Source organism: Passer montanus, unplaced genomic scaffold (genome assembly GCF_014805655.1).
Source record: "Passer montanus isolate IOZ18808 unplaced genomic scaffold, ASM1480565v1 scaffold16, whole genome shotgun sequence".
Classification (NCBI taxonomy): Eukaryota; Metazoa; Chordata; class Aves; order Passeriformes; family Passeridae; genus Passer; species Passer montanus.
The window spans coordinates 7,839,775-7,854,564 of NW_024363160.1; the positions used below are offsets into that span (position 1 = coordinate 7,839,775).

General features: G+C 39.5%; 1 protein-coding gene across 1 annotated transcript; it reads left to right on the forward strand.

The window, feature by feature from the left end:
* Positions 1-2: 2 nt before the first annotated feature.
* On the forward strand, positions 3-14,790 carry GGH (gamma-glutamyl hydrolase). Its single transcript, XM_039702779.1, has 9 exons — positions 3-252; positions 1,114-1,228; positions 2,639-2,689; positions 5,854-5,938; positions 8,241-8,379; positions 9,224-9,330; positions 9,450-9,540; positions 10,765-10,902; positions 13,015-14,790. Exons 1-9 carry the CDS (start codon positions 123-125, stop codon positions 13,134-13,136), a joined length of 978 nt encoding a protein of 325 aa, XP_039558713.1. The 5' UTR covers positions 3-122; the 3' UTR covers positions 13,137-14,790.

Below are 14,790 nucleotides of genomic sequence, written 5' to 3' on the forward strand. Positions count from 1 at the left end.
GGCAGCTGCGTGCCGCAGGGCGGGCACCCAGCCCAGCCCAGCCCAGCCCGCCCGGCAGCCGTGCCCGGAGGGGAGCCGAGCCGTGCCGTGCCGTGCCGTCGTCGGTCGCTCCCGGCGGTGCCATGGGGCGCCTGGCCGGGCTCGGTGGCGTGGCGGCCGCCGCGCTGCTCCTGGCGCTGCTGCGCGGCGCCTCCGCCGCCGCCCTGGCGCGGCGCGACCGCCCGGCGGGGCGCAATGACAGACCCATCATCGGTAAGGGCCGAGCTCCGGCCGTGGCCGTAGGGAAAGCCGGGGTTTGGCTAGAGCCGGTGTGAGCAGCGTCACGCTGTACGGGCTTTCTCTGAAAGTCAGGCTTGCCCGAGAGGAGTTACAGTGCAGGGAAGCCGAGTCTTAGTCAGGTAATGTGTGTTTGTGTGGTACCTTGTGACCGGGCGCCGGAATTGATGCCCCGTTGTCTTGATGCCTGCAGTTCCTGTGGGCGGTAAATGTATCGCTGCTAGCTGGCATATAGGAGATGGAGCTTAATTAATAGGAGCAAATAGTTATTAATTAATTAATAGGGTCTTAGGAGGAGCGGCTGAGGAACCTGGGGAGGTTTGGGCAGAAGACAAGGCTCCGGTGTGACCTTATCGGTCTTTACCGTTGCCTCAGAGGAGGCTGGAGCCAGGTGGGGGTCGGGCTCTTCTCGGTAACTAGCAATAGGACAAGAGGACAGTGTTAAGCTACCTAGGCGAGGTTTAGGTTAGACATTAGGAAGAATTTCCTCGCAGAAGGGTGATTAGATACTGTAATGGAAGGACAAGAGGACAGTGTTAAGCTACCTAGGGGAGGTTTAGGTTAGACATTAGGAAGAATTTCCTCGCAGAAACGTGATTAGATACTGTTATGGACTGCCCTGGGCGGTGGTGGAGTCACCGTCCTTGGAGGCTTTTAATGAAAAACTGGACATGGCACTTGTTTCATGGTCTGGTTGACACGGCGGTGTTCATTTGTAGGCTGGATTTGATGATCTTAGAGGTCTTTTCCAAGCGGTTCAGTGATTTTGTGACTTTTCTTTCAGCATGTAGCATTTGCCGTTTATGTGGTGCTAATTTTCTTCCTTGGGGCCTTCAGGGATATTGTCACAGGAATGTCACTTTGATGAGTACCAGCGATTTGGAAGATCTTATATTGCGGCTTCATATGTGAAATTTGTGGAATCTGCCGGTGCTCGAGCTGTGCCTATAAGGTATGTTTTTTTTTAATCCTTAGGAGTGGATAATAATTGCATTATGTAAGGTATGTATGATACCTTTTTAGAGGCACAGAAGGTAGTTCTGCTGTTTTTCTGAGTGTTTATTGCTCCTCAAAGACAATTTGAAGATGCCACAATTCTCAGAGTTCCAGAAATTGAAATAAAAGAAGAATGGAATATACACTTTTTAATACTTATGTTGATAGTCTCTCTTTGAAAAATTCTAATTTTTTTTCTTTTACCAGTAAAATTGCCTTCTGTAGTTTGCATGCATGGTTTTTGAAGTTAGCTAGAAGATTCAGTGTACAGTGTAGTACACGACAAACACACATAAATACCTAGATATCTTTTTTTTTCCACATTTTTTAGCCCTGGAATTCAGGGAATCAAGGAGGGCTATCAGTACTCCTTTCAGAAAATAAATTCCAGTTCTGTTCAAACTATGGGTCACTATCTTCTTCTATTTTGGTTGTTTGGTGAAAAGTAGCAGGGTAAGTAACAGCTGACAGTACTTCATACCAACGCTGAGCTATCAAATATTAAATTTAAATAAAATATTAAATTTAATTACAATATTAAATGCACTGAAACCAGATGGTAAAATTATAAATTTCTGTACTTAAAAACAATACTAATACAGAAAAACAAAATAGCATGTATCTACACAGTCCAACAATAGCACCACTTAAGTGCTGAATTAGAAGCCAGCATTCCCCGTGTAGCTGCTGGAGCTTTCAGAATGTTTGCTGACCAGAAGCTTCACCGATGAAAGGATGCTTCTAATTCTGGCAAGTAAGTTACTTTCAGCAAAGCTGAACACTTTCACTTACACCCAGCTTATCACACCTCTGCAGAAGTGTGGCCATATGTGCTGGTTTTGGCTGGGGTAGAGTTAATTTTCTTCACAGTAGCTGGTGTGGGGGTGTGTTTTGGATTTGTGCTGAACACAGGGTTGATAATATAGAGGTGTTTTTGTTATCGCTGAGCAGGGCTTACAACAGAGCCAAAGCCTTTTCTGCTTTTCGTGCTGCCATGCTGGCAAGGAGGCTGGGGGTGCATGGGTGTGACCCACTGTTTGCAGCTCTGCCCTTCTTGGGAATCAGCTGGAAACCGGAGTGGCCGGTCTGCAGGAAATAATAACCATGCCATTCCTGTAAATAGTACATTTTTCAAGTGTCTTGCATAAGGGTCTCAAGAGTACCTCATCAGGAGCTCTACCTGACAGGGCCCTGTTTTCAGTCTTGTGGATTGAGCTGTTTCAAGTGAAATTTGATTTGTGTCCATTTTACTCTTCTGCATATTTTTTATGTCAGATATTTTGTTCAAAAGAGATTATATTTTCATGGTCAAATATATGTACATCATATATATGACATATTCTGTAATTATTTTTTGGTGTTTCAGATTAAATCTTACAGATGAAGAATACGATAAAATCTTCCACTCTATTAATGGGTAAGTCTTGAGCACTGGTTTTCTGTTGAAAGGTATGATGGTTCTGTTTTTGAGCTCTGCTGTGTTCTCAAGAACATTGTCTTGCTCTCTTGAGAGGTTGTGCTGGGCACTGCAGGCATGAAAATATATTCTAAGACACATTATTTCATCCAGTATTGGTGTGCTGCCTTTCCTTCCTTGAGGAACGCGTCAGATAATCTGCACCAGTGCCAAGGCTCAACTTGGCATTCCCTTGTGTTTGTCTGCAGGCAGGGAGAAGTGGCGTTATAGTTATGAGCAATTTTGCAAGTGATATACTCAACTTCCTCTTTGTTAATTTTTCTGTCTTCCTCATTTAACCTGTCACCTTCATTTTGATGTTTAATATTACTTGTTTAGTATTTCACCCCTGTTCCTACCCTTTCTTCCCTCTTTCAGTCCTTTTCATATAAAAGTTTCTGATTTCCAGTCTCTTCTACTCTTTTCTCCATGTGTGCTCTCTCTGTTGCTATCTGAATGGTCTGTCTTGCCTGTTGTGATCCTGTGTCTTAGGCCTTTGTTAGAAAAACTTCCTGGTTTTCAGAGCATCTGTGGAAATTTGCCACCCCTCTGTTCTTCCTTTTAAAAGGTAGGATAATGTGATCTTGCTGAACAGATTTTATTGTGGACTATACAAAGTCAAAACCTTTTATGTTTTTTTAGCCTTGTGCTGAAAGTGCACTTCAGAAGAGTGAAATCAGCTGATGCTACACTTCACAGCCGTGGCGGTGTGTGAGGCCAGAGCATGTGATTGCGCTACTTGTAGTCATGGGATGAGCATCTTAAACCATTAACACATTTGTTAAGCTTATGCATATAACTAGAATGTTAATCAGCATGCATAGACCTTGCAGATTTAGACCTTTGGCTCTCTGGGAAGTGCATTGTCCTCCTACATCAGCATGCCTTAGACACTAAGACTTGGGTCTTTGCAGTCTCATGTTAATCAGCATGCATAGACCTTGCAGATTTAGACCTTTGGCTGTCTGGGCATTGTCCTCCTACATCAATGTGCCCTGAACGCTAAGATTTGAGTCTTTGCAGTCTTGTGCTATAAGCGAGTGTAAGACAATGATGCTTTTCTATGCTGTGTTCTGTTGGGGAAAAAATGAATCATTTCCTCCCTTTCTCATGGCTACCCACTTCACTTTGGTTGCCAAAAGGGTTTTCCACCAATAGGGTCTCTCATTGTTTCTACCTCACCACCTATATCAATGCAGAAGGAAGTGTTTGGAAAGCAGATTCTCTTTCTTTATCTTTCTGTCCTTGCAGTCAGAAGCCAATTGAGTTTGTGTTATGTTCGTGAGTGAGGATGGTCTATATTTCCTTCTGTGGCCCTCCACTGTTACCTGTTGGCTTCCATGTTAAAACAGTGTGTAAATAACAAAAAAGAGTTCTGGAGGGAATTACTTATATTCTGTGGAAATTCAGAATAAGGAGGAGATACACTGATCTTTCACATTGTTCTTTGAAGTTGGAAATTATTTACTATTAAAATCTACCTTCTTAAAATAATGAAATTTACTATATTAAAGACATAATTTTATGAATGTACTCCTGAGGTAAGAATTGAAATGCCCAGTGGAAATCATCAGTTCTAACCAGGCAGTGATACTGGAATGCACATAGTTGCATTTCAATCTGCTTATGACAATGTCAAGCCATTATCATTGCTACTTAATGGGTTATTTCCTTTTTGCATTACCAAAAATGATGATCAGTTTTACTAATTAGTCTAGTCCAGGTTTTGGTTTGAACAGGTGGAGTGAATTTCCTACCACTTCTAGGTAAAGATCACCTTATTTGTCTAATTAGATCTCTGAAGAAATCTATAATCTGGCCTGTTTTGAAAATATCTTCAGTTGTATTAATTTTCAGTTAACACTGGGAAGTAAAGTTTTTTGTATTTTTGTGAATACTACTTTTCCACCAAATACTTGATGGCTTTACATGAACCTGTGCATGATTCACTTGAAAAAAACCCCATGGTCACAAGGGTTTAAATGCATATTTGCTCTGCAAATGCTTGGGATCATTTCAGAGCATGGATACATAGAGAAAATCCTACACCTGTTTCAGTAAAAAATCAACAATTCATGGATATGACTTGAGTAAATCCATTTGAGGTTCTGCAGCAGTGGATTAAGAAATGCTCACACATCCAGTTTTGTTGGTTCTGCAGGCACTGTTCCAGTTACAGCCAGGAGAGGCTTCCTTTATTTCATGCTACTGTTTCTGATGGTACTTGATTATTTTCCATGTCATCATGTATCTATGTGAATTCTCTGCTAGAGTGTGCTGAAAGCTTTTCTTCTCTGATGTTTTTTTGGGTTTTGGGGAGCCACACAGGGAATTGCCATTCCTGACTATATTTTGTGATGGAAAAAGCTTGTGCGCTTTTTTTTGTGAAATTGTCCCTGAAATTGTCTTCCTTAGCTCTGTGGGATCCCCTGTGACCAAAGGTTATGGTCAAATGTACTTTTCTTCCTTTTTGATGGGAACTTTTTGCTCTTTGTTGTCTCCGATAAAAAGGTCACTATGCCAGGGCCACAGCTCTATTTTTCTGAAACTGGAGAGAATTAATTGAGGTTTGGGCTGGAATTTTAAAGTGGTAGTGAGAGCCAGCTGGGAGTCAGGATAGGAAATAACAGTCATGGCTTGCAACCCTTTTGTATACCAGCTGAAATCTGTGTGTTTTATGTGTTTTCTGTTTACTTTCTTCTTCCATATGTTGCATTGATCTAAACTTTGTGATAGAGTAACCATTCTTCGGTGGGAGGACACTAAGAATGCTATGAATAAGTTAAAAACTAAAACACCTAAATTTAGCTGTCTGCCTGTGCACTAGCTGTCCAAACTCACATAATGAATGGAATGGTAGCCAGTGCAGCCTGTGAAGCTGACAGGGCTGTTCAACCTACCCACCACTCAGGTGTCTGCTCTGGAAAACCTATTTGAATCTCTAGTGACTCTCCTGACTAGATCCCTGCTGTCCATAATGGGAGCATAGATGCCTGTCTCTAGATTTCTGAAACCTAGACCTAAATAGTACCCTTAAAACTGTTATCAGACCTTTCTCTGTGTACATTGTCCAAGTTTTGGGTTGATCACTGTTGCTAATTATATTCTTGGATGTTGCCTTTCAGGGTACTTCTTCCAGGAGGTGGTGTGGATCTTAGGACTTCAGAGTATTCAAGGGTTGCTAAGATATTTTACCACAAGGCCTTGGAGGTAATTGTGAGGAACAGTTGGTTCTTGTTATTATCACTGTTCAGAGATCAAAATGACAGGTTCATATTTTCCATAGTTTTGCACTGTCATTCAGTGGTTTAACTGTAGGCCTGAAAATAGGTAGGTGGCTTATTTCTTACTTCTGCATAAAACTTCTGCATTAATAGCTTAAGAGTCAGACTTGTGACACCCACTCCTGTTTTATATTCTTTTATGGTCTTAAACTCTTTAAGTTCTTTGGGTGAGAATGGTATTGTTTGTTCATTGTACCTGAGGCTTTTCGGCTCTGTGTGAACTTGGCAGTGAGGAATTGCTCTTCCACCTTTGCTGCTCACTTTCCAGCAGCAGGCAAGGAAAGTGCAGGCAGTGGCATTCACAGGACCAGTCAGCTGCTGCAATTCTGTAATTGAGCTCCCTTTGCTCTTCAGCCCCTGTGGCACTAATGTTTTTATTCTTTTGTCCGTCTTTATTTGTGGTGAGTCTTGCAAAGACTGTCTCACTTTTCATTTGTCTTTCTGGAACTGCTCACTGTGTGAACTGCAGCCTGTGCCTTGGTGTACAGCACTGGGGCAAGGGTTTCTTGTGGTTTGTTGTACAATTATGAGATTTTGTTGACATTTCACAATGATGAACTGAATTCACTTTATGATCAGAGAGACGGGTTTATTAGCTGGTATGTGTACTACTAGTGACTGAAAGGCAGAAAATAATATTCAGTTCATCCTAGGTAACCCTTTATAACAAAGGATGGTTTTTCCTTGCTGTTTGTGATAATTTTATGTTTTGATATTCATCTTTCAAATCTTAATTACTGTAAAATATTTCTAGTTTTACTTATGTAAGGAAAGCTACAATAGTCAAGAGTATCTTTGCAAGTACAGGATGATTGAATTTTATCTTTTTCTAAAACATGAGGGGTTCTTTTCATTTGCAAATGTTCACAATGAGAAATTACTTTGATCTGGCTCTGCTTTAATATGAATAGAGGATGTGAAATGCTAATCCCCATTCAAGTCCGTAGAATTTTACTATTTAGACAAAAATTTAAATGAAATACTGTTTTTCAGCTCTTAAATTGGTTTTTAAAATGTGATGTCTTGAGTGTTGTTTAATACATGATTAGCCTCCAGACCCTAGTTTATTTTAACAAATAAATGTGGAGGGGAGGGGTACAAAATCTTTATGTTTCAGTTGTAATTGGTTTTAAACTGTAGTTTATTTTTTGCCTTCAGTAGTTTTAGTCCTCACTTGTGACTTCACTGTCTGTCTTTCCTGTAACTTCTGTGTCTCATTATACATTAAGGGTGGTCCTGAAGACTCTACAGCCCTATCAGCCTTCTTTCTGCACATATTCCTTGTTTTGCTGTGAGAAAAAGTAGCTCTGTGAGCTTTTATTACCATACTGTCAGTAATGCAGTAGGGGAGCATTATTATTCTGAGCCTGTCATTTTAGCTTTCTCAAAAATGGCTTTGAGCAGCAGCTCTACGGGGGTGGTGTGTGCATTGTGGTATGCATAACTTAAAAATGTTTAGAAACAAGTTAAGAACAACTAGTCAGATTTCACAAAAACAGGAGTTCTGAAACATCCCAGTCTCCAACATATGCTTACTATCAAGTGTAAACCATTTAAAAATGCAGATTTCCACTGCATGTATGCACCATGCTTCATTAGGTCACAAGAAAGTAGTTGCGTTCTTGGTTTGGTTTTTTTGCTATCTTTTTCTCATTTTTGCTTTTTTTTTTCCGTATTGTTTTCACACTGACCTGTCAATTTTTATGATTGCCACTTTTTAATATTGCTTAAGTGTACATTTTGTCTTTTTGGAACACAGGTCTAAACCTGCTAGCTAAATAATTCTATAGGTATGTAATGTAAGACGACAGCTATGCTAATAGTAGGATTCATGTTTTTTTAATACAGTTGGGTGGGCACAGACATTGCAAAGGTCCCTTGCTATGTGATCCCATGCTTTATAGAAAAGTTTGAATTGTAATGAGCACTCTTTCCCTCAAAATGGTGACAGACTCTTCTGTGTCTCTCCTAATGATTGCTTCTTTTAGAGAAATGTTGCCATTTTGTGGTTTCTGTTTAGGCTGCTCTCAAAATGACTTGTAGAACAGAACAGTCAAATCAGTATCCACATTAGGCTCAGTTTTCTGCTTCAAAACTCATATATATCCTTTAGCCTTCATATATTCTCACCTACACAAAAGCAAGTAAAAAGAGTAGGAAGTTCTTGTAGGTCTCTTTTCTGTAGATTTTCATTACTGTTTCCTTATGTCGTTGCTTTTATTTTGTAGGCTAACGATAATGGAGATTATTTCCCAATATGGGGAACATGTCTTGGACACGAAGAGCTTACATATCTCACCAGTGGTGAAATTTTACTTGTTCATACCAAGACAAATGGTTTTTCACTCCCTCTGAACTTCACCTCAGGTGAAAAATTCATTACTTCTCATGTGTGAGCTTTGGTAAGGGGTGTTGTGTTTTGTTCATGATAAATATTATGGGTGAATGTTTGTGACGTTCCTGCTGATTATCTTCTGTTAAATTCTTTGATATTAAGTTGCCTTGACTATTTTTGTGAAGTCAGTGCAGCTGGCACTTGTTAAACAGAGGCGTAAGCACAAGCCAATTGAAACCAGCAACAGTCAGCAAAAACCAAAGTTGTGGCTCTTTGAGTCATTTGAAAATTCAGACCTACAAAACAATGTCTGCTTTTTGTTACCAAGTTCACAAAATTCACAGGTTCAAAACCTATTAAGCTTGGAGAGCAGGTGATTTTAAATTTTTGAAAGCATGTCTTTCCTCTTCTATTCCATGATGAATAGAAGCATTACTGTCCCATTTGAACAGTATTGAAATCGCAGAGATCCCTTGAGATAGAGCTGTGGCACTTGGCAGCACTGGTAAAGTGTGGCCTCTGTTGATACTTTACCCTTTCTGAGTAACCAGAAAAAAAGTAGCATTCAAAAATTCTGTCGCTTGTGCTCATTGTGAGTGGAAAGGCCACTGAAATGACTGTCAAAGAATGATGCTTATTTTTTTCTCTCTCTTGGTGAGAACTTTGGATCCTCTCTGGGTCAAGACTGATAGTGGTAACAGCATATTGGAATCTGTTGTAGTTATTTCACTGATATTTCTTGCAGAATATTCTAAAATAATGAAGATTTACTGCTGAAAAAGTTTAATACAGCATTTTATTAATTGTCTTCTGTCAATATAAGTCCATCTGAGACCAGTTTCAGTAACGGAAAATACATTTTTTTCTTTGTAATAGCTGCAAAAGGCAGTAAAATGTTCAGGAATTTCCCTGATGATGTATTATATTCACTTGCTACTGAGCCATTGACATCAAACTTTCATGTATGGAGCCTCTCCATGGAGGTATTTGATCTTTTTATTTCCTGCATACAAACACTTTTTTGTTGTTGTTGTTAAAACTAGAAATAAATAGCAAATAACACCTTCTCCCCTTCTCCCTCTTCCCTCTCTCCCTATCACAGAATTTCACCAACAATGAAAAGCTTCGTAATTTCTATAAAGTTCTGACCACTAACGCTGATGATGAAGTGGAGTTTATATCTACCATGGAAGGTAAGGAAATTCATTTCCTTTGGAAACTGTGACTGTAACAACCTAGTTCTTTAGGGCTGTTGTGGCATGGATGTGAATTTGTACAGCAAGTTGTTCAAACAGCAGGGTGAGCATCAGCCCTGTCAGCACTCTGGCCATGAGGAGCATTTCTGTTTTCAGGGATATTTTGTCTTTTGGGTACTGTGAGCCTTATTACTCCTCCCACCCATGGTTCCCCTTCCAGATATGCTGTTACAGGTTAGCACTGGTGTATTTGAGCGCTGTGCTGTGAACTGCACAGCTCTTGTGCTGCGGTAGTTGAATCCCTGCACTGTGCCTCTGTCAGGCTGTGCTTGCCAGCTGCCTGCTTAGGCTGGCATTTCCCTGGTGCTCTCTGTTTGCTGTGTAGGAAAAGCACTCCAGGCTGCTGAGGGAGCAGCAATATCCCTCATTACCTTAGCAGCAATGCTGGTAATTGCCTCCTCCAAAAGCCTTTTGCATGACTTGTTTTGTCTGTTTTGCTCTGGGCTTGCTCAGCTCAGGAAACAAGTTAGCTCTTTGGGGAGTGTTTTATCTTCATGAGTGCATCACTAGCAGCTCTGCCTGGGGTCCAGCTGTCACCAATGGGATTCTTCTGTGTGGCATCCTGGCTGGCCTCCAAAAGAGAAGAATAGCTCTTTGATCAGCAAACCTGATTAGCCTAATGACAGGCATCAGCCTGTGATTGGTTTATCACAGAGCAGTCAGCAGCTGCTGTGCCGCTATTCCCTGGAAGAGAGCTGAGGACTGACTCCCCCAAAATGTATCAGGCCTGGCCACAGCAGATGGCAGCTGCCCTGGATTGACTGGGCCTTCAAGGACATACTAGGACTTGGATCTTTCCCATGGAACTGGCATCCACGGCTGTGAATGTTGTGTGATGCTGGCAAGAAGATGGAAAGCTTTGACACTGATATACTTCAAACATTATTTTTTAGTTGTATATACATTACTTCTGAAATGAATAATCTAAAAATTGTGTACAAATATTTTCTTGTGTGGAATGAGACCCTTCTTTTACAGTATATTTCTTTTCCTTCAGTTCTACTATGACTTTAACAGTGTTTCAACTTGCTGTTTAAGCTTTTGTGAAGCTGTTAATAAGTGAGGTATATTTGTAGCTTATCCTCTAAGTTTACTTTGCAGTAAGATTAATTACATGATTCTTAAGGCACACACCTTTACGTGCTCTGTGTTTTGGTGTAGCATACAAATATCCAATTTATGGCATGCAATGGCATCCAGAGAAAAACCCTTTTGAGTGGAAGGATTCTCCAGGCATTCCACATTCACCATCTGCTGTAAGAGCAGCGTATTATATGGCTGATTTCTTCGTTAATGAAGGTAAAAAGTTTATTATCTATAAACATTGGGGGTTTGAGTGAAGCATTACTGAAAAACTTTGAAGACGACGGACTTCTTTTTCAGCTGTCAAAGTTCAGTACCTCGTAGTGCTTTCTGAGAAGATTATTCTGCAAGCTTTATAGGCTTATAAAACACCAAAGGATACTAGAAATAGAATGGTTTAGTGAAAGTAACATCAAAAGGCCAAGCATTCCACAAACTCTTTTCACTAGGCTGGCTCTAAAACATTGTTCTATGACTTTCTACCATTTCAAAATATCCCTGTAACATTTTGGCCTCTCTTGCACAAAGACAATAAAACAAAAAAAGTACTCCATTCATAATTCCAGGGGCTTCTTCAGTTCCAAAGTGGCTTGCAGTCGTTCAATATGTTCTCAGTTTTGCTTGCAAAATGCATACACCAGGACTATAAATAGGGCTTGGGCAGTATGGATGTGTCAGAGGGGTGCAATATGTGCTCTACAGTTCTATACTATAGACAGCACAAGAGTTTTTGAATTTTACAGAGCTGCTAATTTTCTTTTTTATACTCTTAAGAATCTGGAAGTAACTAATGCATAACATTTTGATAGTTTATGACACTTCCCATCTGTTTGTTATAAATAAGCAGGATATAAATAGAGGTGTATTTGAAGGAATCAAACTTTATTCCTTAATTTATCCCTACTAAATCATTCTGCTGGACTATTTTATGAAATTGTCTTACCTCCTTGATGGGGACTGTGAAGAACATTATAATTAAGCTGGTTGTGTTTGGTCTCTAGACTTGGTCAAAAATCAAAAGAGTCAACTTAATGAAGAAACTAGATAGTGATTGTGGTGACTTGGTCAGTGAGAGTGTAGAAATAAAATTTGCATTTCATACAAATTCAAGGTGCTTTTTTGCATGAAGTAGTCCCATTCCTTTTTGTGAAAATGTAGCAAAAGCATTTTCATAGGGAACTTAGGGCCAGGCAGAACTGGGCCTCTGAGCAGCCTGGTCTAGTGGAATGTGTCCCTGCCCATGGCAGGGGGATTGGAACAAGAGGATCTTTAAGGTCCCTTCCAACTCAGACCATTTTATGGGATGGCAGACTATGATAAAAACAAGGGGGGGAAACAAGGGGGAGAACAGGAGAAAATACAGTATAAGTCCGTTTTAACTTTGCAGTCTAATACTAGAATGCAGTGTGTTCTCTGGCTTTGTTTGCTGCTTTTTGAAGTGTCTGTCTGCAGACTGTAGTCCCAATAGAAGTAAGCTTGCCCAGGCCATTATCCAAGTTAAGTGGGGCAAAACAAGTGCCAGCTCTGCTTGTAAATGCAGTTGAGGCACACTGCGTGTGAGTTCTGTTACACGTGTGCACAACCAAGGAGCTTGTGCACAGTGCCACACTGATGTGACACTAGCTTTTGGATCCTAAGATTCCAGTAAAGCAAACTTCCTTCAGCCAGATTTGACCACCCCCATCTCTTCCAGCAAATCCTAAATTACTCTTCATGGCCTCCCCAGTCTTTTGGGAGGTACTGAATCATTAGCTGCTCCTACTGAGTATTTCATATCATAACTTTGCAATGAGTAATTGACATTTTTAGCTAATGTATGGCAGAATATCTTCCCTAACTATGAAAATAAACCACAAGATGAAAAATGTAAACTGTTTTCAGCTGGTAAAAGTATACTCACGTGTGATCACTTAGGAACTAAACCATTCTACTGAAATACCATTTTTGTATCCATCCATCATTAATTTTAACATCTGTAGAGTTGCCAACTTGATAAACCAGTGAGAATTCGATTTCATTGTCCTCATCAGCACAGTCCACACAGCTTTCAGTAGGCTGATACTTTGATGCATTTCTTTTAAAGTTTTTTCTGGTAGATACTGTCAGTATCTCATGGATAACTATTTTTTACATCTTGGCTTTAAATCCTCCCTCTCCAGTTATAAAATATGCTGTAACCAGCTTTCTGAAGATGCATCTTCGCAGTTCTTCATGTACAAGCTGCTGTAATTCCATTTGTGGTTGTGCTGCACAAAATAACTTTACCAAGATAAATATTGTTTCGGAGGATAACATTAAAATGATCTGTACTTTCACAATGTTTTACAGCCAGGAAGAGCATGCACCATTTCTCCAGTGAAGAAGAGGAAACAAAAGAATTGATCTATAATTATAATCCAGTTTATACAGGAACATTTTCTGCATTTCAGCAAACCTATTTTTTTGATTGAGTATCTTGTCAAAGGTGCAGTGTTGTTATTTATAAATGGAATTATTTGCCAGCATTGTGTAATTAAGCTGGTAAAGTGACAGAAAGCTAGAACAGTTTTCCTTTACAATGATTTGTTCTGTGTATCTTCTGCACTATTGAAACATTAATATATAAATTTACATTCAATAACACAGTAGTCATCTTGGCAAGCTACAGAAAAATGTATTTTTCTTCCAGGAAAGAGTACTTGACTGTGCTTATAAACTTTGAAGTAATCACCTTTAGAACAAGGAAAAGCTTTTTTATATTTTAAAATATGAGACCTTTGTAAAATGTTGTGGACTATGATAGCCCTAGACTCTTAGATACATTGTGTAGTAAAATCCTGTCCTTTTCAAATGATTTAGCAAAAGAGACTCTTGGATTTGTCCTGGATATGTGTATGCAGCCAAGTTCTTGACAGGGACTCCTTTGTCATTTCAAAAACTGACCAAAATAGTAAGGCATGATAGCAAACAGGTTTTTTTGCCTGAGAAGCGCATTATGTCCCATTTTTGAAACTGTTTCTCTTGTACATTGAGCATTATTTGGAGTCTTTATACCTTGTGTGCCCTTTGTATCACAAATACCACATAAAATAAGTAAGTTTGGAGGGCTTAGTTCAGTGCTGATTCCACTTTCAATTCTTTTCAATTCAGTTTTATATATCCTCCAAGAATTTGTCTTGGAGTAACTGCAGTCAGCTGCCAGATATGAGATGCAGACACTCATTCCTTTGTATTTAAAAGAATGTAAGCTTAATTTTTTCTCTAAAGTGTCTGACTTTTCCCATAGCTGGGCAGAATTTTCACTTGAAGTCAAGAGGTAGTTTGCCACTGTATTAATAAACAAGGTAGTTTCTTTCTGTCTTGTTCTGTGCAGCTAGAATTTAAACAGCAGATGAATGTATATGAGAAACCTGTTAAAAGGTGGCACAGTGTGATAATAGCAGTTGCATGCAATACACTGGCACTGTTTTCTCTCTGCTTTGCTTCAGACCCCATGAAAGGCTTGTTCAGTGGTTTTATGTGTTTTCCAAAAAGGAACTAAGATTAGACAATCAAATGTAATCTCCTCTCCAGCATAGCTTCCAAACTCTTGTTAGCATTAACAAGGATTTGGAGTTTATGAAGAATTCAGGTTTATAAACTTCAGCTCTGTTTTGTAGAACTTCATACTCTCAGGTACCATATCTGAATAAGTCTGGTAAGTTTCTCAGGTTTTTCAAGTAAAACTCTCTCTAACTTATTTTTTATCATGAAACAACTGCATAACGGAATGTGAAATGCATCAGTTAAAAAAACAAACAAGCAAACTATGAGGATACATTAACTGTGACTAGCAGAAAAACACTTCTAGGTAATTACAAGCTTAAATATGAGATATTTTTACATTTGTCATATCAGCCAACTTAGTAAATAGTTACCTTTTCTTACAAGGGAAATGTCTGCAATGATAGTAATTAGTTCCTAAATGTGTAACTATAAAAAGTATTATGTGTAATATGATGAGAGAAGTTTATATATTATGAATTTGTATGTGTCTTTCCTTTATACCCTTTCTCTTGTAAAGCCTTATTTGATGATATGCATGATTTGTCCATGATACATGGAATAAACTTCCTTTCAAGCAGA